At 43.3% G+C, this 24,861-nt stretch overlaps 1 protein-coding gene across 8 annotated transcripts in view; it reads left to right on the forward strand.

Moving 5' to 3' along the window:
• The window catches only part of TMEM241 (transmembrane protein 241), a 116,520-nt gene that overhangs the window by 71,625 nt on the left and 20,034 nt on the right, over nt 1-24,861 (forward strand). For 4 of the 8 annotated variants that reach the window (XM_069569026.1, XM_069569027.1, XM_069569025.1 and 1 more), the window contains one exon: nt 768-861. In XM_069569026.1, the coding sequence (XP_069425127.1) occupies nt 768-861 (94 nt within the window). Of the gene's footprint in view, nt 1-767; nt 862-7,229; nt 8,297-14,552; nt 14,679-17,470; nt 17,570-24,861 lie in introns of those variants that run through there. The other 4 variants (XR_011252401.1, XR_011252400.1, XR_011252402.1 and 1 more) reach the window with 4 other exon arrangements.

Genomic DNA, 24,861 nt, shown 5'->3' on the forward strand with positions numbered 1-24,861 from the left:
GGATGAGATGGTTGGATGGCATCACCAACTCAATGGACATGAGTGTGAGCAAACTCCAAGAGATAGTAAAGGTCAAGGAGGCCTGGGGTGCTGCAGTCCGACTTAGCAACTGAACAACAACAACCCCTTTAGATTCGTTTTTGTTTAAACTTCTTATTTTACATTGGAGTATAGCTGACTAAATAATTGTTTCAGGTGGACAGCAAAGGGACTAAGCCATACATTTATCTGTTCTCCCCCAAACACCCCTCCCATCTAGGCTGCCACTTAACATTGAGCAGAGTTCCCTCAGTTCTTACCTTGAACCTAGGGGCCAGTCCACACCCTCTGACTTCATATGATGAGTGTTTCCTTGGAAGTCTTTTCCTAACAGTTTGTTTGCTTGAAAAAAAAAAAAAAAAAAGTTGAAGCTCTGCCTTGGCAAACACCAAGCTCCAGAAGTATTATAGGAGGGAGCAGGAGATACTGTCCTCCAGATTTTTTTTTCTTTCATGATTTGCCCAGATATCTCCCAGATTTATGTACCCACTCCCCACCTCCAGGGAAATGATCTCATCATAGCTCCTTGGCATAGCAGAGTTTAATGGGTTTTTTTAACTTTTGATGTTTTTATCCAGAGATCACTAGAAAACAGAGGTGAGATAGAGGTGTTGTAATAACTAAAAATTGACTAATGTTTGTAAAGGTAAATTAAAAATGTCACAGAAAATAGCTACTGGCTATAGGAAGATAAGTCTCACTTTAAAAAGTCTATTTTCTCCTTGCAGCGGATTTTTAGGATTCTTTCTCATGTTCAGCACCATGAAGCTAAAAAGCCTTATGGCCCCGGGGCAGTGCGCAGCCTGGATTTTCTTTGCTAAGGTAAGAGGGAGGGAGAGGGTGGAGAACCCACCTCAGGAGCTCTTGTGTTCAGGGTTCTCAGAGCCCATGTGCTTCAGGTTGGTCTTCAGGGACTCATCTCTAGTTACTGACCCTCAATCTGATCCTTCACTTTTCTGGGGTACAATTTCTGAGGGCTTCTGCCTATGTTAGTCCTCCCTGGTGGCTCAGACGGTAAAGAATCCTGTTAATAGACACAAGTTTGATCCCTGGGTTGGGAAGATCCCCTGGAGGAGGACATGGCAGCCCACTCCAGTATTCTTGCCTGAAGAATCCCATGGACAGAGGAGCCTGGTGGTTTGCAGTTCATGGGATTGCAGAGTCAGACAAGACTGACGCAACTTGGCAGGCATGCGTGCATGGTTGATTTACAATGTTGAGTTTCTGCTGTACAGAAAAGTGAGTTAGTTATACATATATCCACTCATTGTTAGATTATTTTCCCATATAGGTCATTACAGAGTATTGAGTAGAGTTCTCAATGCGTGCTGTGTAGTAGCTTCTTACTAGTTATCTATTTTGAGTATAGTAGTGTGTATGTGTCAATTCCAATCTTCCGGTTTATCCCTCCCCTTCCCCCCTTGGTAATCGTAAGTTTGTTTTCTTTGCCTGTGAGTCTATTTTGTATATAGAGTCATCTGTATTATTTTTTAGATTACATATACAGGTGATATCATATAATATTTGTCTTTCTCTGTCTGACTTACTTCACTTAGTATGAGAGTCTCTAGGTCCGTCCATGTTGCTGCAGATGGCATTATTTCCCTTTTTATGGCTGAGTAATATTCTGCTGTATATATATACCTCATCTTCTTTATCCATCCTCTGTCAATGGACATTTAGGTTGCTTCCATGTCTTGGTTATTGTAAATAATGCTGCAGTGAACACTGGTATGCATGTATGGGAAGAAATACATTTAACTAGACTGGGAGGAACTTTGGGGGAGTAGGAGAAAATTGGGCACAGAAGAGTCAGTTTATAGGAGTCCCTAAAAGCCAAGCCACAGAGACCATTGTGGACTTTTGAATGAGACTGACCAAGGGTTTTTTTTTTTTTGATGCACCTCATGGCTTGTGGGATCTCAGTTTCCTGACCAGGGATTGAGCCCGAGTCATGGCAGTGAAAGCCTGGAATCCTAACCACTAGGCCACCAGGGAGGTCCCCTGAAGGTAATGTTTTAAGCAGATTAATAAGGTGACAGTGCTTAAGACAGATTGGAAATGACGTCCAAGCATTTAGAAGAGAGGAGAATCAAGGTAGAGATGGCAGGAAGAAAGGTGAAAGGTCAGACTTGACTTACAATTTGATGGAACCTGAGTGTCCTGCATCTCCTGCATTGGCAGGTGGATTCTTTACCACTCAGCCACCTGGGAAGCCTGACTTATAATTAGAAGGAAAATAAATTTTAATTATACAATTTGTCCTATAACTGGTATGTGATATGATACAATTAGCTAACAAAGACTCAGATCATTTTAGAACAGATTTGAGGGATAGTTTGGACAAAGGAATGATGAATATTGCTGTTTGTTATTGTTTAGTCACTAAGTCGTGTCCAATTCTTTGCGATCCCATTGACTGTAGCCCACCAGGCTCCTATGTCCATGGGACTTCCCAGATGAGAATACTAGAGTGGGATGCCATTTCCTTCTCAAGGGGATTTCCCCAGCCCAGGAATAGAACCTGCATCTCCTGCATTGACTGGTGGATTCTTTGCCACTGAGCCACGGGGGAAGCCCAGTGATGAATATGGAAGGTGACAGATGGCTCCAAAGTTTTTGCTAGAGACAAACGAGATCTGTGGCCTTAATAAACAGAAATGGGGGTGATTATGAAAGAACATCCTTTAGAAGAAAGCTGGCAATATATATTTTAGACAGATGTGTATAGTGATAAAACATCTGCATGGAGCTCTTTTGTGTTGGAAACATGGGGTGAAATGTAGGTGAGTGTTCAGGGATTTGTCCATTTGGGCTTCGCCTATAGAAAGATGCAGTTGAAATCAAGAAAACCTATCCATCAAGAGAGTGAAACCTATCCACTAAGAGAGTGAAAGGATTTGAGGAGAGCAGAGCAGAGTCCTAGGACTTAGCCTGGGAGAAACTTAGATACCAGGGGCCAATAATGAGCAGGAAAGAAAAGTCATAGCTGGAAGGTAGAGGGGATCAGAGAAGTTCAGAGCAGGGAAGTCTAAAGGAGAATTGTAAGGAGTAAAGCAGAATGCCACCCAAAGGTCAAAGGGATCACACTGAGAAGAGTCTAGAGCAGACACTTTGCTAGGCTATGTGGAAACAGTTTAAGGAAAAGGGCAGGAGTGGGAGGGGGGCAGGGGGGATCATAAACACTCAACAATACCTAAGATGTGGAGAGAAGATTGTGACTGGTGGTGGGCAGAGCTAATGAAGATAACTTCTTTTCTAGGAAAAGAGGGACTTGGGTGAGCTTGAAAGTAGAAAAGGAGACACCCTGATACAGAGATTTCATGATGCTAGAGAATGAGGAGAAATTTTGGAAAATAAGTTTCAAAGGGAAGTGGAAGGAGTGGGAGGAGGGAAATGTAAGACCTTTATCCTGGGCTTTACTTGAAGGTAGAGGGCTTCCCAGGTAGCTCAGTGGTAAAGAATCTGCCTGCAAGTGCCAGAGATGCTGTAGATGCAGGATCCATCCTTGGGTTGGGAAGATCCCTGTAGGAGGAAATGACAAATCAAGCCAGAGGAACCCGGTGGGCTACAGTCCATGGGGTTGCAAAGAGTCAGACATGGCTGAGCACACATGCACTCATGGGAAGGTAGACAGGCTGTTCTCTGAGTCACGTGGCAGAGGAACTGGGATTCCCGGGAATTCAGGGGAGGAAAGTCTGACTTTGATCACGATGCATTGAACCCTTTTAGTCCTCAATTTTTTTGTCCATAAAGCAAGGGATCTGGACCAGAAGATAGAAAGATAATTAAAAAACATGATTCTGACAGGGAATGGCTCATACTTGGGACTAAATGCTGATGGCATCTACATCCAATTGTAGGATTATCTATTATGAAGATCTGCTGGGAACCATATCATTGATTGTCAGTGCCTACTTAGTAAGACGTGTGCCAGATTTTAAAAGTCTTTCATAGAACTGATCAGAATAAAGTAGCAAGCCACTTAGCCATCGGACTTCCTTTCATCTCTATTATCAAATTCCATCTTCTCCTTGGGAAGATAATGTATAAAGGCCATACATACATTATGTATAAAGGCCATAAGATATGTATAAACATTATACCAGAATGTTCATCTGTGTTCTTATTTAGAGTCTTTGTTATTGCTTTTTGTTGTTGCTGCATGCATGCTTAGTCATATCCAACTGTTTGTGACCCCATGGACTGTAGCCCACCAGGCTCTTCTGTCCATGGGATTCTCCAGGCAGGAATACTGGAGTGGGTTATCATGCTCTCCTCCAGGGGATCTTCCCAACCCTGGGATCAAACCTGTGTCTCCAGCATCTCCTGCACTGGAAGGCAGGTTATTTACCACTAGCACCACCTGAGAAGCCCCTGTGAGATAATGCATGTAAGGATAAACCACAGAGTGCTATGCAAACACAGAGCATGGCGTAGAATCGCTTAAACCCCGACCAAGACTGAATTTATGAACTAGCTCTGAGTCCCAGCGTGGCCATACTTTCTAGGTGTGTGCTTTGTTTTCTCATCTATAAACAAATATAATAATAATGTCTACTTTCAGAGAGGGTTGGATAATATTTAGACAGCCCTGGAATAGTGAGTGTTGAGCAGCTGATAGGCCCTCCTTGGCCCTGTCGACCCCTGGTTTAATTCTTCCACCAGATTAACCCATGCTTTCCTGAGTCTGCATTTCCCATTTATATTTGCTGGTTCTAGATTGTGAATTGAGTTGGGAACTGCATGCTCCAGGCTCTGCTCAGAGATCAAAGCTCAGGAGAATAGACTCTCTCACAGCATATTTCATGAGACACTGCCTAACAAAGATGCAATTGATGTAACATTCACAATGTTTTTCTGCCTATATAAAGAGTCATTGATTCAGAGCAGTTGCTGTGCCTGTGAAAATGTGTGTTTTTTGGTCTCCGTGGAGACCACCTCTGGCTGTTCTGTGACCACCAGACTTAATTATACACTGGGGTTGCCAAGGGAGCCTGCAGAGCTGTCTCCATAACAACACATCCTTGTGTAGTAAAAGGACCGCAGTCCTGAACTGTTTTCCATTTAGGAGTTTCTCTTAAAAGAGTTGAGAAAGTTGTGCTGGGAAGTAGCAGCCTTCTTTTGATTTATCCTTAGGAAGAACTCTTGAGTGGATAGGAATTGTTCTGAGTTTTGACCTCCTCTTGCTCAGGGTGTTTGGCCAGGTCTCGGGAGCATGACCTGGCATCTTCCTTTTTCCCAGTCATATGTTGACATTTCTCTTGACCTATTGCCAAGATATTGAACTGAGAAGGAAGCTTGGCTAAGGGAGTTTCAACGTGTGTTAAGTATAGGATGAACTTGTGAAAATGTCCTCAACAGATGCTGTGATGGTTTGGTGTTTGGAATTTTCAAATGTCTCCCAAGACCATGGGGGAAATGCTTGCTGTTTCTGGTAGAACTGCAAAAAATGAGAAAGAAGAAGCAGCCTAGTGTCTTTTATAATGGAATCACACAGATTTCATAACTTTTAAATAACATAATTTTTTTCCATCAAATTTTTTTTTCTGATGTATTTGCAGGAAAGTTTCAGAGCTTAACATGAAGTCATACCTTGAACTTCTGAGAAAGTGACAAGTAAACAAATCCTTCAGGTTCTGGAATAGATGTAGATTCAGTTTCTGGTGCATACATGCTTGTTTGCGCACATACACACAGATTGCAGAAAGGTCCTGGAAGTACAGTTGTGATCCCCATCACACTTTGCTCTCTCTAGTTCTAGTCTACACTGAACAGAGTGTTAGTTCTCCTCTGTCTTCTACTTCCTATTCTGTTACAACTCTTACTTTTTTTTTTTTTTCCAGTTTCATACAAATGTAACTGTCACATGGCATGGTATTAGTTTAAGATGTGCAACGTGGCGATTTGATATTCATATATACAAAAGATCACCACAATATATTTAGTTACATCCCTTACCTCCCATAGTTACAGAAAATATAGATTTGCTTTGTGAATTTGCCTGTCATCCTTCTCCATGTCATTCTGGTTTAGTATATGTGCTGCTGAAACAAACACTGTTACTTCTTTCTCCTTATCATCATCATCCCCATCATCTTCATCACCATCTGTTGGTGTGGAGAGCCCGTTGCTGTCTTTCCCGCTTCCTAGGTGGTAAAAGGTAATCCCCAAAGAGAAGGTTACTCCCCTCAGTTGATTACTGGTATTGCGTGCTCAGTCATGTCTGACTCTTTGTGATGCCATGGACTGTAGCCTACCAGGCTCCTCTGTCCATGGGATTCTCCAGGCAAGAATACTGGAATGGGTTGCCATTTCCTACTCCAAGGGATCTTCACGACCCAGGGATCGAACTTGAGTCTCCTGTGTCTCCTGCATTGGCAGGCAGATTCTTTAACCACTGTGCCACCTAGGAAGCCCTTCCCCTCACTTTGGGATTTGCATTTCTTCCTATTTTCTCAGCTTCTTTAGACTCCTCACTCGTTCTTCCTGTCACATTTAAAATCTCATTTCAACAGATTACTTTCTGGGTAGCAGTTCATATTTCTTTATTTTCTTCCTCAAGCTGTTATTCAGCACCTTGATGTGTTCCAGAATGGTCTGATGAAAAGAAATTATTCAACCCAATGTAGCTGTAGCTTTTTTTTTTTTTTCAATTTTTCTTTTTAGCTGTAACTTTTATGTTGAAAGAGTGCGCTTACAAAATCTAATCATGACTGTTTCCTAATTAAATCATTTTTCTTTTTCACAGTCTAAGTGGCTAGGGCAATGAGAAAAAATTTTTCATGGAAAATGGAAACTTAGAGGCAGCAGCATAATTTCCTTTACAGTCTCTAACTGGGCAATAATAACATGTCTATGTCTTTCCATGACATCACCGCTGAGGCGATGGGAGCGTGAAATAGCAAGTTCAGAAGCTGCTCTGTGTTTGTTGAACTATATGGAAACAGTCAGCAAGAAGCTGGTTATCTGGGAATTATTCGTTTATAAGCAAGGTTTTCCCAGAGGACACGTGAGAGGGGAAATACAGTTTTGGACTGAGGGGGGGAAATTAAATTCCATTTCCTTTTGTCAAAATAATTCCTAGGGAAGTGAGTGATGTTAATGGACATTTTGCTATTTTGGATAAGGTTGTTGTTTTTTCTTGTTTCCCATTATGAACTCCTGATTTTTTTCTGGGCTATTTTTAGTGCTATTGATCATCACAGTGTTCTCTGCTGCAAAAATGTGATAACGATTCTGGACTTCTCAACTTTTGACCTGAATGAATTTGCTTTAAAGGAAATACCCGGAATTTCTGCCCATATTCTGACTGCAAGGTTTATAGGAATTCTGTCAGTATCCAAGATAATTTATAATACCTACCACCCTTATGGCAGAAAGTGAAGAGGAGCTAAAAAGCCTCTTGATGAAAGTGAAAGAGGAGAGTGAAAAAGTTGGCTTAAAGCTCAACATTCAGAAAACGAAGATCATGGCATCCGGTCCCATCACTTCATGGGAAATAGACGGGGAAACAGTGGAAACAGTGTCAGACTTTATTTTTTTGAGCTCCAAAATCACCGCAGATGGTGACTGCAGCCATGAAATTAAAAGACGCTTACTCCTTGGAAGGAAAGTTATGACCAACCTAGATAGCATATTCAAAAGCAGGGACATTACTTTGCCGACTAAGGTCTGTCTAGTCAAGGCTATGGTTTTTCTTGTGATCATGTATGGATGTGAGAGTTGGACTGTGAAGAAGGCTGAGCGCCAAAGAATTGATGCTTTTGAACTGTGGTGTTGGAGAAGACTCTTGAGAGTCCCTTGGACTGCAAGGAGATCCAACCAGTCCATTCTGAAGGATATCAGCCCTGGGATTTCTTTGGAAGGAATGATGCTAAAGCTGAAACTCCAGTACTTTGGCACCTCATGCAAAGAGTTGACTCATTGGAAAAGACTCTGATGCTGGGAGGGATTGAGGGCAGGAGGAGAAGGGGACGACAGAGGATGCGATGGCTGGATGGCATCACGGACTCGATGGACATGAGTCTGAGTGAACTCCAGGAGATGGTGATGGACAGGGAGGCCTGGCGTGCTGCGATTCATGGGGTCGCAAAGAGTCGGACACGACTGAGTGACTGAACTGAACTGAACTGAAATTAAAGTTATTGGCAATACAAAGGGCAGTTAATTGGGAAAGTTTACAAGGCGTCCGCTGTGGGAATAAATTGGTGTTTCCTTGGTTCATTGTGGATACAATAAATGATGGCTGGGTGAATGCTGATTTTATGCCTCTTTGCAGGCTTGTGCACTCAGATCAGAAGTGTACAATTCTGCACATTTCTTGTAAAGTCCCTTCCACTGCCCCCAGTTATGCTCTTAAAATGTATGTGCCTCTGTCTTTAGCTGTGCCATTAATCCTGTTTGAGTTCATTTTTCCTTATGAAGATCTTTTGTCCCAGTCATTAGATCCAAGTTCCCCAGGGTGTGGCTGGACACAAGGCAATTAGCAGGGTGTACGTCACCATCTGCATGTGCCCAAACCAGAGGGCAAGCTTCAGGCCTGTGTCACTGGAGAACGAGCTGGCAGTCAGAGCTAATAAAATAAAGCAGTTTTTGGGAAATCAGAAGGAGCAAACTTTCATTATGGGAAAGCTAAGTTTTTTGTTGTTGTTTTGTTTTTTAAAATGTTTGGCTGTGCCAGGTCTTACTTGCGACCAGGGATGGAACCCAGGCCTGCTGCATTGGGCGCTTGGAGTCTTAACCAGTGGACCACTAGGGAAGTCCTGGGAAAGCTAAGTTTTGACATGTGATAATAGAAAAGAATGACATGTGGATTTGAAAAACTTAGTAGACATCTACTTGGTGCCATTTGGGGCAAATAACTTCTCTCTCCCACAGTGCCTTAGAAACATCTTGGTGACCTGGTTCCCCGGAGCCCCCAAGTACCCCACTGGATCTTGCCCCATACTTGTTCTCCTGTTTTATCCCCCAAAGTGGAATTTACCTAAAGTTCCAGTGGCTCAGATGATAAAGAATCTGCCTGCAATGCGGGAGACCCAGATTCGATCCCCAGGTCAGGGAAGATTCCCTAGAGAAGGGAAAGGCAACCCACTCCAGTATTCTTTCCTGGAGAACTTCATGGACAGAGAAGCATGACGGGTTACAGTCCATGGGGTCTCAAAGAGCAACTAACATGCCTGAGCAACCAACATCGCATAGTCATTTGCTCATTTTTTTTCTCTTGAAAATGCCCTCCCTTACAAAAACTAGTCCAAACTTGCTTCCCCCACCCCGCCGCTGCCCCCTCACCCCGACTCTCTATCGGCACTTTAAAGTGGCCCAGTGGCTCTTTAGGTTGAGATTTCTGATGTTGTTTTTGTTTTTCTCTAAGGCAGCTCAGTATTGAACACAAGCTGTTATGTGACGCCAAAACAGCCAGTCTGTTAGTCAAATGTGTGGCAGAAAAGGCTTTTTACAATCAGCAGTTAATTGCCTGATGTTATGTAAGATGTACTAAGTCGCTTCATTTGTGTCCAATTCTTTGTGACCTTATGGGCTGTAGCCTGCCAGGCTCCTCTGTCCATGGGATTCTCCAGACAAGAATATTGGAGTGGGTTGCCATGCCCTCCTCAAGGGGATCTTCCTGACCCAGGGATTGAACCTGCATCTCCTGCATTAGCAGTTGGGTTCTTTATCACTGGCGCCATCTGGGAAGCAGATATTATGTAAGCTAGACCACATTTGACCACGTGTTAGAACACAGGTGTAATTGTATTTGATTGTTTCTGTGCACATCTGGGGATTTGGGGTAGTGATTATGAGAAGATTATGACGGGAACAGGCTGTCTCTGGCTACATTCCCACATCTGTCTTCTTGTCATGTGACTTCTGGGGGTGTTGCAGGGGATACAAGGAGGCACCCCTCCTTCAGTTATTTGAAATGAACTTCTTTGCTAATGCCTTGAGTATTCTAGCTATCTGTGAAGGACAGAACATATCAAGTGTATTCCAATGAAAAGGGAAATGGAATAATTGCCAAAATGTTCCCTCTCAAAGTGTTGAGCTCCCAAATCCTAACAAACCTGTATTGTTTATCTTTAAAAAAAAAATTTTTTTTTATTAGAGTATGGTTGATTTAGGGCTTCCCAAGTGGCACTAATGGTAAAGAATGTGTCTGCCAATGCAGAAGATGCAAGAGAAATAGGTTTGATCCCTGGGTCAGGAAGATCCCCTGGAGGAGGGCATGGCAACCTACTCCAGTATTCTTGCCTGGAGAATCCCATGGACAGAGGAGCCTGGAGGGCTACAGTCCATGGGGTCTCAGAGTCGGACAGGACTTAGCATGCACCTGAGGACATGGTTGATTTACAGTGTCGTGTTAGTGTCTGCTCTACAGCAAAGGGAATCGGTTGTGCCTGTATTAACATATGTATCCACTCTTTCTTAGATTTTTTTCCCATAGGCTCCTACAGAGTTTCTTCATTTATTATTTTTTATTGAAGTATAATTACTTTACAATGTTGTGTTAGTTTCTATTATACAACAAATCAGCTCCATGTATATATGTATTCCCTCTCTCTTGAACCTCCCTCCCACCAAATCCTAACATTTTCAGGGTACACAGAGAGAAGTAAACAGCTCTGGCATGGTCAGGTGGGAGCATACGTTTGGCAGTTTGGAACAGGAGTAATGACACTGCTTACAGGAGGGTTTATAAGATAGGAATGCAAGCCTTGAGGTGGTGAGCACATCGCTGACTCTCACCTGAAGGGAAAAGCCAGCCCAGTTCTGAGCCCAGGGAAATGGTGTGTCTTCTACTGGTGTATCCCTGCTCTGACATCTGAGCTGAGCTTCACCATGTGAACCACTCAGATCCAGTCAAGTCCTAACGCATCTTCTGTGAAGCCAGTCACGCTTATTCTTATTTTCAAGTTATGCTTAGACAGTTGACTGTTCACTCTAAGAATTATATAATCATGACTCCATTTCAATACTCACACCTCCTATAAGGGTTTTCTTTTCCCTGAAAAAAAATTTTTTTCAAGTTGCTCTGTGGGAAGTTGATATATTCAACAGAGATTCATAGAGTGACCTGTCACAGTCCAGGCTGAGAAGATGAGACAGCAGAGGGAAGTGACAAAGAGCCCAGCATTTTGGAGACAGAGGATTGGAAAAATATCCCACTCTCCAACAATGTAACTGAAAAGATTCCTTAGCCTCTGGATGTATCAGTTTTCTCATCTGTAAAATGGGAATAATTGTACAACTTTCACAGAAATATTACAGGGATTATATGAAATAATGTACTGTTGTTGTTGCTCAGCTGCTTAGTCCTGTCTGACTCTTGGCGACCCTGTGGACTGCAGCACGCCTGGCTTCCTTGTCCTTCACTGTCTCCCAAAGTTTGCACAAACTCATGTCCGTAGAGTCGGTGATGCCATTCAACCATCTTATCCTCTGTCATCCCCTTCTCTTCCTGCCCTCAATCTTCCCCAGCATCAGGGTCTTTCCCAATGAGTGGGCTCTTCGCATTAGGTGGCCAAAGTATTACATTCAGTTTCAGCATCAGTCCTTCCAATGAATATTCAGGGTTGATTTCCTTTATGATTGACTGGTTTGATCTCCTTGCTGTTCAAGGGACTCTCAAGAGTCTTCTCTAGCACCACAGTTTGAAAGCATCAATTCTTCGGTGCTCAGCCTTCTTTTTGGTCCAACTCTCCTGTCCGTACACGACTACTGGAAAAACCATAGCTCTGACTACACGGACCTTTGCTGGAAATAATGTATGTTGAGCAATTAAAGTTTGCTCATATTAATTGAAAGGAATAAGCTTTTCCCTTGCAGATGGGGAAATGTTTGAAGTACTCTTTGTATTTTGGATTTGGCTACAATTTGAGCGCTGCTGACTTGTATCATTAGAAAACCTTCACTTCTGCTTTGTTCCGGTTTGACAATCTAGTGTCAAAAGGAATTTAAAATGACCAGATTCAAGTGGCATCATAGGTTTTAAAGTTCTTTTTTCAAGTAACTCAAGGAACCTAATTTATCATTTGATCTAACATTTTGGAAGTCACAGATGTCTTTTCTAAAAAAGAAAGCAAAAGAGGAAGCAGCAGTCCTAAAGGTTGATGGATGAGCCTTCAGGAGGGAAATGCAGCTTTCAGTCTGTGCTAGATTGGTTGTCAGAGAATGGGGATTTGAGACAGAAATGGTTTTAAATGTGACTTAGAGCCACACACCCACCAGAATGGCTAAAATTAAAGAGACTGACAATACCAAGTGTGGGTGAGGATTTGAAATAATGCCTGGTTTAGAAAACACTGATGCTAAACAAGATTTGTTATGACTAGGCAGCCTCACTCTTGGTTTATACCCACGAGAAATGAAGACATATACCCGCAGCAAGGCACGTATGGTGGTAGGGAGTTAGAGGTGATGGTCCCATGATTCTGAATAGAGTAAAAAACTTTTTTTTTTTTTTTTGCCACACCGTGCAGCTTGTGGAACCTCAGTTCCCCAGTCAGGGTCTGAACATATGCCATGGCAGTGAAAGCAGCGAGTGCTAACCATTGGACTTCCACGGAATTTCCCATACTGAACAACTGTTGAATGGTACACTTCTAACAGGGTGAATTTTATAATATGTACATTCTATGCCAGTAAGACTCATTTAAAAAAAATCTATAATAGGAATATCCACAATAGGAGGCTCTTTTACTCATAACAGCCTCAACCTGGAGGAAGTAGTCCATACATCAGTCAAGGAGAAATAAATTTTGGTCTAGCCATACAATGGACCGGTACACTGCGATAAAAGAGCCTATAGCCACAAAAGTGATTTGGGTGTATTGATTGGGAAAGAACCTTGTGAGATGCTGAAAGGGTTTCTTTTCTATCTGGCGGTGGTTACATGGGTATTTAAAGATGTAAACATTCAACAAGCCCCACACTTAAAATTTAAGCTCGTCATGCACTTTACTGTATTTGTGTTATAATTCGATTTTTACAAGTCTTAACGTGGGTGCTGCAAGGGTGCGGTCCTCAGAAAACACAGCTGAGCTGCCTCTCCAGCTGGTCCCTGGGAAGCCCAGGTGTTGGGGCCAGCAGACCCTCCCAGCTCTGACCTTGACCCTGTCTTTATACTGCAGATGGCCATGGGTTTCACTACTGAAGAAAGAGCAGAGCCCAGAGGCTGGTGCCTTGCTGATCTGAGCCCTGGCCACCAGTTCTCTTGAATGTCACGGTTGGAGAGGATTTCTAATCAATATTCAGCTCAGTGCCAAGGCAAAGAAAGTGAGCTCAGGCTTCCTGGTAGCATTGCAGAAGTATTTATTGTTCTGCCTCTGCTCCACAGGCTTCATTGTTTCTTCAGTAAGTAGTAGCCTCCGCTGAACCCTCTCTCCTTGATGGAGGGGGGCCTTTGGTAGGCTCCTGGCTGCACCTGGAGGAGGGTGGGTCCATGATTGCTACCTGCACTCAGGCTTCTTGGTGTCTTTGATGGAACCCAGGCAGGACCACAGTGCAGATTGCTCTGTTCTTAGCTTTCTAAATTGTTCAGGGGATACTCCTTGTAAATCACATGGGGACCACCTCACTCTAGCCAGCTGCCCAGGTTGGTTAGAGTTGGTTTTCTAAGTTAACTGATCTCTAATTTTGGGGGAAAAAAAAAAAAGGTATATATATATATATATGTGTGTGTGTGTGTGTGTGTGTGTGTGTGTAACTATGTTTACAGTTTAAATTTCGGAGACAGATTAACATTAGGGATATTTTGTTTTTGTTGTTCAGTTGCCAACTCATGTCCGACTCTTTGTGACCCCATGAACCACAGCACACCAGGTCTCCCTGTCCATCACCAACTCCTGGAGCTTACTCAAACTCATGCCTATTGAGTCAGTGACGCCCTCCAATCATCTCATCCTCTGTCATCCCCTTCTCTTGCCTTCAATCTTTCCCATCAGGTGGCCAAAGTATTGGAGCTTCAGCTTCAGCATCTGTCCTTCCAGTGAATATTCAAGGTTGATTTTCTTTACGATTGACTGGTTAGGGATATTACTCAGCCTTAAAAAAGAACAAAACTGGATCATTTGTAGAGACATAGATGGACCCATACACAGAAAGAGAAAAACAAATATCGTCTATTAACGCATACGTGTGAAATCTAGGAAAGTGGTACAGATGAACCTATTTGCCAGGCAGGACTAGAGATGCTGACGTAGGGAATGGATGTGTGGACACGGGGTGGCGAGATGGCCTGGGAGATTGGGGTGGACTTGTGTGCACTGCCATGTGTCAGATGGATGGCTGGTGGGAACCTGAGGGTAGAGAGCTCAGCTCGGTGCTCTGCAGTGACTTAGACAGGTGGGGTGGAGGGTGGGGAGTGAGGTCCAGAAGGGAGGGGATATATGTACGCATGTAGCTGATTCGCTTTACTGTACAGCAGAAACTAACACAGTGTTGTAAAGTAACTATACTCCAATTACCAAAAAAAAAAAAAAGCTGACTAACATTAAGCAGCTTCTCTCACGCAGTCTGTCTGCCTGCCTCTTGGGGACACACGTTGTGTGTCTGATCATGGACCTTTTTGGCTTCTGCTGCAGTGAAATTCCTGAGCCGCCGCCTCCTCTGCTGTCTGCAGCCTCCTCCCCACCGCAAAGGTAGATGCATCTGGCGTGGATTTGGCATAATAGCCTCATCTCTGCCTCCCTATCTTTGTTTTCCTGCTCCCTTCATCTCTCTTATCTACTTCCTACAGACATGTCAAGTCTGTAACACTGTCTTTTAAGCCTCCTGAAAATTCTCACTGGAACAAGTCAAGGAGTAAATCAAATTCCCTCTGTCCTTTTCAAAAAAAGTTGTAAGTGAAAGAGTAAAATGCAGTCCCTGAGAAATGCTTTATAGGTGATTCCTTTGTCTTAGGGATGGGGAAACTGAAATCCAGAGGGAGGAATGGCCCACCTGAGGTTAGTCAGTGAGTTTGTGGTGCAACAAGGGGATACCAGGGACTCTCACAGTCCCGAAACTGTCTCATAGACATGGCACAAGAACAGATTAAGGTGAGCTCTTCTGAAGTCCAAGTCTGGACATCTGATGAAACTACACGCCCCATTGTCCTGGCCCTGGCTGCCCATGGTTTTGGGGATTTTTTTGTGTGTTTTTGGCCACACTGTGCAGCTTGTGGAGCCTAGTTCCCTTACTAGGGATCAAACCCTCACCCCCTGCATTGGAAGTGCAGTCTTAACCACTGAACCGCTAGGGAGGTTCCTGCCCATGGTCTTTAAGCGAATAGAATTCCCATGGGATTTTTGTTTTCAGTACCTTGCAAGGAAAAAGGGGTTTCAGCCACTGGGTTTTTTCTCTCTTCAGGTTTTCTTTGGCTTTAATGGTGGCCTCCACCTGCCTCACACTTTCCATTTCTGTTAGTACTAACACCCCATGGCTTAGAGTTTGTGAGCTTGCTCATACTGTTCCTTCTATGTAGAAAGCCCTTTCCACCTTTCCTCACCTGGTAATTCTTAACTGTCTTTCAGCATCAGCTCAGGAATAATCTCAGTGTGGGACTTGTTCCCATAATTGGGTACACCCATGTCTTGGCATGAGTTTGTACACAGTCACTTAGTTGTTTCCAACTCTTTGTGACTGTAGTCTGCCAGGCTCCTCTGTCCGTGGGACTTCCGAGGCAAGAACACTGGAGTGGGTTGCCATTTCTTCCTCCAGGGGATCTTCCTGACCCAGGGATCAAACCTCTGCCTTCTGCATGGGCAGGCAGATTCCTTACCACTGCACCTCCTGGGAATCCCATACCCATGTCTTAGCACTTATCATTGGGTATAGAAAGCATTTTCTTAGTAACCTTCGGAAATGACTAACCTAGAATAGGGGTGCTAGGGGCAGTTTCTTACCTTTCCTTTTTATCTCTTTAGTTCCTAGCAAAGGGAATTTGACCTTAGCTTTATTCCAGCAATAATTCAAAGCCCTTTTCCTCTTTCCTTTCTAGTTCAGTGAAAGCTTCTTCTGAAGCAGTTTGTTGTTTTTTCAGCTTTCCTTTTTTAAATTCTCCAAAAGAGCAAGGAATAATGTCTTAGCTCTGGCTGCCATAATAAAATGTCATAGATTGGGAGGCTTGAACAACAGACATTTATTTCTCACAGTTTGAGAGGCTGAGAGGTCCAAGATCAAGGTGCCAGCAGGGTCGGTCTCTGGTGGGAGCTCTCTCCTTGGGTTGCAGGTGGTGGTCTTCTGTCTACATCTTCACATGGCAGAGAGAGGGCACGAGCTCTTTGATCTTTTCTTATGAGGTCACTGAGCCCATCACGAGGACCCCACCCTTGTGAGCTTGTCTAACCCTAATTACCTTCCAAGGGCCCCATCTCCATATACCATAACATTGGAAGGTAGGGTTTCAACATGAATTTAGGGTGGAGGACAGGCACACAATTTAATTCATAGGCAAAGAGTGCACGGGTGACCCACTGACATTTTGCAGTGAGGGCCAAGAGTTGGATGGCAAGAGCTAGAAAGTCTTCATGGTTTACAGAAGTCCCTCAGGGGGAACTGAGCTGGTGGAGTGAGTCCTGTGCAAGCTTCGTCTGTTTCTAAGGCATTCTCACTCTGGTCTTGTGAAACTGGGTGTGATCAGACCTGGATCTGGCATACACCCCTTGACATCATGGACTCCCTTCTCCCAACTGATCCTCCTTCAGGAATTGTTGGGATTAAGAACAGAGGCAGATTAAAAGTAGCAAAAAGTTTTTTTTTTTTACCAGAGGAGTACCACATTTCCTATCTTGAAACATTGCAAGCAGATTTTCTCTTTTTTTCCTTTCTCTCTCTCTCTCTCTTTTTTTTGGCTGCATTGCCTGGCATGCAAGAGCTTAGTTCCCCAACCAGGGATTGAACCCATGCCCCTTGCAGTGGAACAATGGAGTCTTAACCACTAGACTGCCAGGGAATTCCCTACAAGCGGGTCTTGCTGTATATCTTTTGGCAAATCTATTCTTTCACTTCCATTATTTCCAAGTATAACAGTATGAAAGTGAAAGTCTCTCAGTTGTGTCCAGCTCTTTGCGGCCCCGTGGACTATGCAGTCCGTGGAATTCTCCAGGCCAGAATACTGGAGTGGGTAGCCTTTCCCTTTTCCAGGGGATCTTCCCAACCCAGGGATTGAACCCAGGTCTCCACATTGCAGGCAGGTTCTTTATCAGCTGAGTCACAAGGGAAGCCCAAGTATTAAGTATAACAATAATGTGAAGTTATTGTTAAATTAAATGGAGATTGAAAAAAAATCCTCATGGCCTTGGAATAAGTATAATTATGGTGTTTTTATTTAAAGCTTATTTGAGCTTAAATTCATTTCATTCCTGAAATTTGATGGCAGTGATTAGATCCATTCTTTGAGTGAATCAAAATAACTTAGAAAACAAAAACACTTGTGTCCTCTTCTTTATAGAAGCACAGAGTAACTGCTTAGCTGGGAGACTGAACAACATTTTAATCAATAGGACAGAAGTTTGAAAAATAACTTGGGCAGGAATCCGTCTTTACAAAAGTAAGTCTGTCAGTAGATGAGTACATCTACTAATAGAATGGGTTTCCCTGGTGGTTCAGATGGTAGAGAATCTGCCTGCAATGCAGGAGACCTGGGTTCAATCCTTGGATCAGGAAGATCCCCTGGAGAAGGGAATGGCAACCCACTCTAGTATTCTTGCCTGGAGAATTCCATTAACAGAGGAGCCTGGTGGGCTGTAGTCCATGGACTTGCAAAGAGTCCTAGATGACAGAGCGACTAACACACTGGATAGAATGAGACTGAGAAAGTTGAAAAAAAGTACTAGAATGAAGAATCTATCAAGTCTATACCAGGCTGTCACTGAATTGAAGGAAAATTAGAGTAGTCTCAAATTCTTCTTTTGTCTTCAACAATTGGATGTTCTGAGTATATAATTTTGCCCTTTATACTTCTTGCAAAGAAACAATACTGGGGGGGGAGAAGCAATACTTGGCAAATTGTAGCCCCTTTATTTATTTTTTAGATGTTTTTTTCTGTGGACCATTTTTTAAGTGTTTATTGAATTTGTTACAGTATTGCTTCTGTGTAAGGTTTTGGTTTGGGGCCCTGAGTGGTGTGGGATCTTAGCTTCCTGACCAGGGATTGAACTTTCACCCCCTGCACTGGAAGGTGAAATCTGAACCACTGGATGACCAGGGAAGTCCCAATAGCCCCTTTATTTAAAGAATTATAGTATATTATAGAAAACAAAACAACCAACAACATTAGGTATTTTTGGGTGAGCAGAAGTGGAACGCCCACAGAGATAGATGAAAGGCACCACCCCAAAGGTGCCAAGGAACACCGCTTCAGCAGACATGATATTAATATGGCCTCTTGAGAAATGTTTGAGTACTCAAGAGAAAAGTCTGACACCCAGCTCTCAAGGAGAGCTGATACTTTCTGGCACTGCTGATCCAGAAAGATTGCGGTCCCAGATAAAAGGTCTGAAGGTCCATAGATTTCTAAAAGTAAAACCAAAGGACCAGTCTCAAATGGTATGAAAAGTCACAGGTCTTTTCAGCACACTGCTGCTGCTATGTCACTTCAGCCGTGTCTGACTCTGTGCGACCTCATAGATGGCAGCCCACCAGGCTCTCCCATCCCTGGGATTCTCTAGGCAAGAACACTGGAGTGGGTTGCCATTTCCTTCTCCAGTGCATGAAAGTGAAAAATGAAAATGAAGTCGCTCAGTTGTGTCCGACTCTTAGCGACCCCATGGACTGCAGCCTACCAGGCTCCTCCATCCATGGGATTTTCCCGGCAAGAGTATTGGAGTGGGGTGCCGTTTCCTTCTCCGCCGCACACAGCATGTGTTAAAGATTTCAGAGTTTTGGTATTTGAATTCTTCTGTCCATTTGTCCTCCTTTCTTGAGATGTGGACTGAGAGAACATATGAGACTTCCCTGGTGGCTCAGGGGTAAAGAATCTGCCTGCCAACTGAACACGGGTTCAATCCCTGAGCCAGGAAGATCCCACATGCCTCGGAGCATCTAAGCCCATGTGCTGCAACTACTGAGCCTGTGCTCTGGAGCCAGGGAGCTGAAACGACAGAGCCCGCGCTGCAACTGCTGAAGCCTGTGCACCTAAAACCTGTGGTCTGCAACAAGAGAAGCCACTGCAATGGGAAGCCTGCATACCGCAACTAGAACGTAGCATCTGCTGTCTGACACCATGCCCAGCAACGAAGACCCTACACAGCCAAAAATAAATAAATAAATTATGTTAATAAGAAAGAAAGAGATCATATGGACAAGGAAGAGTAGGCAAGTGATCCCAAGTGGAATTGAAACACTCAGCCTTGGTTTAGAGACATAAGGCTTTCTGTTCCTTGTAGGAGGCATGCCTTCCTCTCCACCCTCCACTCCCAACCCAACAGGTGGAGACAGAGGGTAGAGAGAATTTTACTGCATGGATTCCACAGAAGAACTAAACCATGTGGAGTTTGGATTCTTGCCTTTAAAGGCTGGAGTCCCACTAACTAGTGTAATGAGCCTCATCAAGTGTACAATCAGATGAATAATTTTTCCCGCTAGAGTGATCTTGGAAGAGATTGAAAGGATGAAAGGCAGAAGGTTTTCCTCCCCCCCAGGCAGAGACAATCATGAGGAAAGAAACTGTGTGTTCCTCTCACCTCCAGTTTGCCCGATTAATCATCGTCAATTGCATCATATCTGACTCTGTGTCTGAAGAGAAGGAGACTGGGTTTTTGAGAAAGTCCTGGTGCTGCTGGCCGCTACATGCAAGATTCTAGACTATAATAAAAAGACAAAGCCAGTTAAAGTCGTACTGATGAGTTAATATGGTTGTTACTGATCAAGAAGGTGTTCAGAACAGATCAAATAAAACCTTACCTTGCTAAAGAATCCGTCTGCCAGTGCAGGAGACAGGGGTTTGATGCCTGATCAGGGAAGACCCCATATGCTGAGGAGCAACCAAGTCCATGCACCTCGACTATTGAAACTGTGCTCTAGAGCCCAGGAAGCTGCAGCTACTGAGCCCACTTGTTGTGGCTGTTGAAGCCCACCTGCCCTGGAGCCTGTGCTCTGCAACAAGAGAAGCCACTGCAGTGAGAAGCCCGCATACTTCAGCTTAAGAGTAGCTCCTGCTCACCCCAACAGGAGAAAAGGCCGAGCAGCAGTGAAGACTCAGCATACCCAGAAATAAATGAACAAAATTATTTCTTAACCCCCAACCCTGGCCCACCCTACCATGGCATTCTAGGTGGCTCTAGGGAAATTGTGGTCAACCAAACCTGGTTTGAAAAGCAGTGCCTTACCATCTCTCTGCATCTTAGTTTTCTCATCTGTGTAACAAAGAGAAATCCTCTGCTTCAGAGCAGAATGTTGTGCATTGTGACAGGCCAACATTCAACTGAAACAACTGGGAGAAAAACAAATCAACTGCAAAATATCATATTTTTAAAGAAATCAGAGACCTATGAAGGCAATGAGAAGCAAATTAGATATATTTCCAGAGAAGGAAGAACCCTGCCTAGGTATACTAAGTAACACAGGTTATTGTTTTTCCCAGAGTGGGGTTGGAGGGTGAAGGATAATTGCTGATTCTGGGTGTGGCCTCAGGATCTGACTTGATCCAAGAAGAGGAAATATTCTGTGGGAAGGAGAAACTAGCAGATCTTTTGGCAGTTGTGTGGAACTGGCTTGATGGGTTGGAAAGGAGAGGAGCCCCAAAGGCAAGTCCAGTATTCCCACGAGAAATTTGCTGAGCCTGGAGCAGTTCTGGGGGATGCAGGCTCACCCAGGAAGGCAAAGCAAAAGCTCATAATATTGGGGGTACTAGGAAACAAATTCTGTTTTTTTTTTTGTTTTTTTGCAGCATTCAAACTTTTTTAGCTTTTATATTGGTGTATAGCCAATTAACAATGTTGTGGTAGTTTCAGGTGGACAGCGAAGGGACTCAGCCGTACACCTACCTGTATCCATTCTCCCCCAAACTTCCCTCCCATCCAGGCTGTCACATAACATTGGGCAGAGTTCCCTGTGCTATCCAGTAGGTCCCTGATGGTTATTCATTTTAAATATAGCAGTGTGTACATGTCCATCCCAAACTCTCTAACTGTTCCTTCCCCTCATCCCTTGCAATCATAAGTTGCTTCTCTAAGAGAGACAAAATCTTGCTAGAAGGGGGAGGCTGAAGCAAGTATATGATGAGTCTCACCTAAAGACTGTTGCCAGATTTTGAATCTACGTGGGATGAGAAGTTAAAAAGCTAAGGTCAAAATTTTTGAAAGGCAGAACTTACAGGAATGAGAAGACAGACGAAGTTCTTAAGCATAAGTCTTGGAGGGCCACACCTGAAGGCCTAGATAAACAAGAGGTGAATTAAGCCTTACTAGAGCTATAGCCCATCTGATTCACTCATCCCTGATTATAGTTCCTTTATACACAGTGTTTGACATATAAAGTTGTAGAGGACTTCTCTGATGATCCAGTGGTTAAGACACCATGCTTCCACTGCAAGGGCACAGGTTTGATCCCCAGTCAGAGAAGTTCTGGATGCCACTTGGTATGGTCAAAAAAATAAATAAATAAAAAATCAAGGTTGTAGACATGTGAAGAGGCAGGAACACTGACTTATAAGTGAAAACAATACTAAGAATGTAAACACAAAGGATCTGGATTTTAGAGCTAGTGATAACTTAAAGTGACTATGAAGAATATGCTAAAGAAAATTGAGGAAATTATGAATTAAATGAATTTCATTGTAAAATTGGAATCTGTAAAAAAATCAAAGTTATTACTGAACTGAAAAATTAGGTGTCAAATTAATAACTTAATGGATGGACTTAAGAACATATTGGACTTAGTGTTACAGGATTAGTGAAGTACAGAGAGAAAAAATTCGGAAGTACAGAAAAAAGCATAAGAGACATGGAGGAAATTCTCAAAGTCTTCAGTTCAGTTGCTCAGTCATGTCCGACTCTTTGCGACCCCATGAACTGCACCACGCCAGGCCTCCCTGTCCATCACCAACTCCGGAGTCCACCCAAACCCATGTCCATTGAGTCGGTGATGCCATCCAACCATCTCATTCTCTGTCGTCCCCTTCTCCTCCTGCCCTCAGTCTTTCCCGGCACCAGGGTCTTTTCAGATGAGTCAGCTCTTCGCATCAGGTGGCCAAAGTATTGGAGTTTCAGCTTCAACATCAGTCCTTCCAATGAACACCCAGGACTGATCTCCTTTAGGATGGACTGGTTGGATCTCCTTGCAGTCCAAGGGACTCTCAAGAGTCTTCTCCAACACCACAGTTCAAAAGCATCAATTCTTCTGGGCTCAGCTTTCTTTATAGTCCAACTCTCACATCCATACATGACCACTGGAAAAACCATAGCCTTGACTAGACGGACCTTTGTTGACAAAGTAATGTCTCTGCTTTTGAATATGCTATCTAGGTTGGTCATAACTTTCTTTCCAAGGAGTAAGCATCTTTTAATTTCATGGCTGCAGTCACCATCTGCAGTGATTTTGAAGCCCAGAAAAATAAAGCCAGCCACTGTTTCCACTGTTTCTCTATCTATTTACCATGAAGTGATGGGACCGGATGCCATGATCTTAGTTTACTGAATGTTGAGCTTTCAGCCAACTTTTTCACTCTCCTCTTTCACTTTCATCAAGAGGCTCTTTAGTTCTTCTTCATTTTCTGCCATAAGGGTGGTGTCATCTGCATATCTGAGGTTGTTGTTATTTCTCCTGGCAATCTTGATTCCAGCTCGTGCATTTCCATGCCCAGCATTTCTTCCAGCCCAGCATTTCTCATGATGTACTCTGCATGTAAGTTAAATAAGCAGGGTGACAATGTACAGCCTTGACGTACTCCTTTTCCTATTTGGAACCAGTCTGTTGTTCCATGTCCAGTTCTAACTGTTGCTTCCTGACCTGCATACAGGTTTCTCAAGAGGCAGGTGAGGTGGTCTGGTATTCCCATCTTTTTCAGAATTTTCCACAGTTTTTTGTGATTCACACAGTCAAAGGCTTTGACATAGTCAATAAAGCAGAAATAGATGTTTTTCTGGAACTCTCTTGCTTTTTCCATGATCCAGCAGATGTGGGCAATTTGATCTCTGGTTCCTCTGCCTTTTCTAAAACCAGCTTGAACATCTGGAAGTTCACGGTTCATGTATTGCTGAATCCTGGCTTGGAGAATTTTGAGCATTACTTTACTAGCGTGTGAGATGAGTGCAATTGTGTGATAGTTTGAGCATTCTTTGGCATTGCCTTTCTTTGGGATTGGAATGAAAACTGACCTTTTCCAGTCCTGTGGCCACAGCTGAGTTTTCCAAATTTGCTGGCATATTGAGTGCAGCACTTTCACAGCATCATCTTCCAGGATTTGAAATAGCTCAACTGGAATTCCATCACCTCCGCTAGCTTTGTTTGTAGTGATGCTTCCTAAGGCCCACTTGACTTCACATTCCAGGATGTCTGGCTCTAGGTGAATGGTCACACCATTATGATTATCTGGCCTTGAGAATCCCATAAACCACTTTACTTCTCAAAGTCTAATATATAGGTAATTGGAGTCCTAGAAGGTGAGGAGGGAAGCAATGTATGAAAGAATAATGGCTGTGAATTTTCTAACACTGCTGAAAGACATCAACCCACAGTTTCAAGAATCTTACCAAACCCCAAACAAAAAATACAAAGAAAAGTAAGTATCAGGACTTCCCTGGTGGTCCAGTGGCTAAAACTCCACATTCCCAATGCAGCAGGACTAGGTTTGATCCCTGGTCAGGGAACTAGACTGCACATGCCGCTACTAAGACCCAGGACAACCAAATATGTAAATAAATATTTAGGAAAAAAGAAAAGTAAGTATCTGTAGGCATATCCTAGTTAAACTGTTGAAAACCAAAGATAGAGAAAATCTTAAAATCAACCAGAGGAAAAAGACACCTTAAATTTAAAAAGTAAGTGACTTTTCAACTGAAACTATGAATACCAACAGCATGGAATGACATCTTTAAAGTGTTGAAATTTAAGGGAGAAATTAGATAATCTGAAAACGCTATTCCTTTATTCTTACTTTATATTTGTTTATTTTTATTTATTTGGCTGCTCTGGCTTTTAGTTGCAGTATGTGGGATCTAATTCCCTGACAAGGGATCGAACCTAGGCCCCCTGCATTGGGAGCTCGGAGTCTTAGCCACTGGACCACCAGGGAAATCCCCAGTGTTGTTTTTCAATACCTGGAAAAACAATGGTGAATTGTATATTTTAATGAGGTGATACCAGACACTGTTAATAGCTGTGCCTGGAGTTTAGCATGATTTGTCTGTCACTAATAATTATACTGATCCTGGAATAAATCACAGGACTGATATTAAATTAATTCAGTATTTTAAAAACAGCGACCAGAGTTGTCAGCTTTAGCTGTGGTTTCTGTCTAATGGATTTGGAATAGTTTCTTTGGTCCTAGGCGAAAAAGAGAGCCTGCTCTCAGATTATACATTTTTGTTAGATTTACTCTTGAACCTAAAAGACAGGCGCGGCTGGGAACATTCATACGTGAATCTGTGTCACAGATGGACTCCCGGACGGTCTGACACATGTGTCTACAGCGTGTGAGAAAGCTGGAGTCCGCCTGTCTCTGGAGATGGGACAGCACCATCTGCACAGTGTTAGAGCTGAACAGTATGGAGCAGACTTCCTCACATTTTAGTGTGCATGCGTCTCACCAGGGGAGGAAGGGCTGTTCCCTTGTAGAGGGTGCTCAGTCTGGGGTGGGGCCCGAGATCCGGCCTTTCCTCCAGGCTCCCAGATGGTGTTGAT

This window comes from Ovis canadensis, chromosome 23, assembly GCF_042477335.2.
Source record: "Ovis canadensis isolate MfBH-ARS-UI-01 breed Bighorn chromosome 23, ARS-UI_OviCan_v2, whole genome shotgun sequence".
Taxonomy (NCBI): Eukaryota; Metazoa; Chordata; class Mammalia; order Artiodactyla; family Bovidae; genus Ovis; species Ovis canadensis.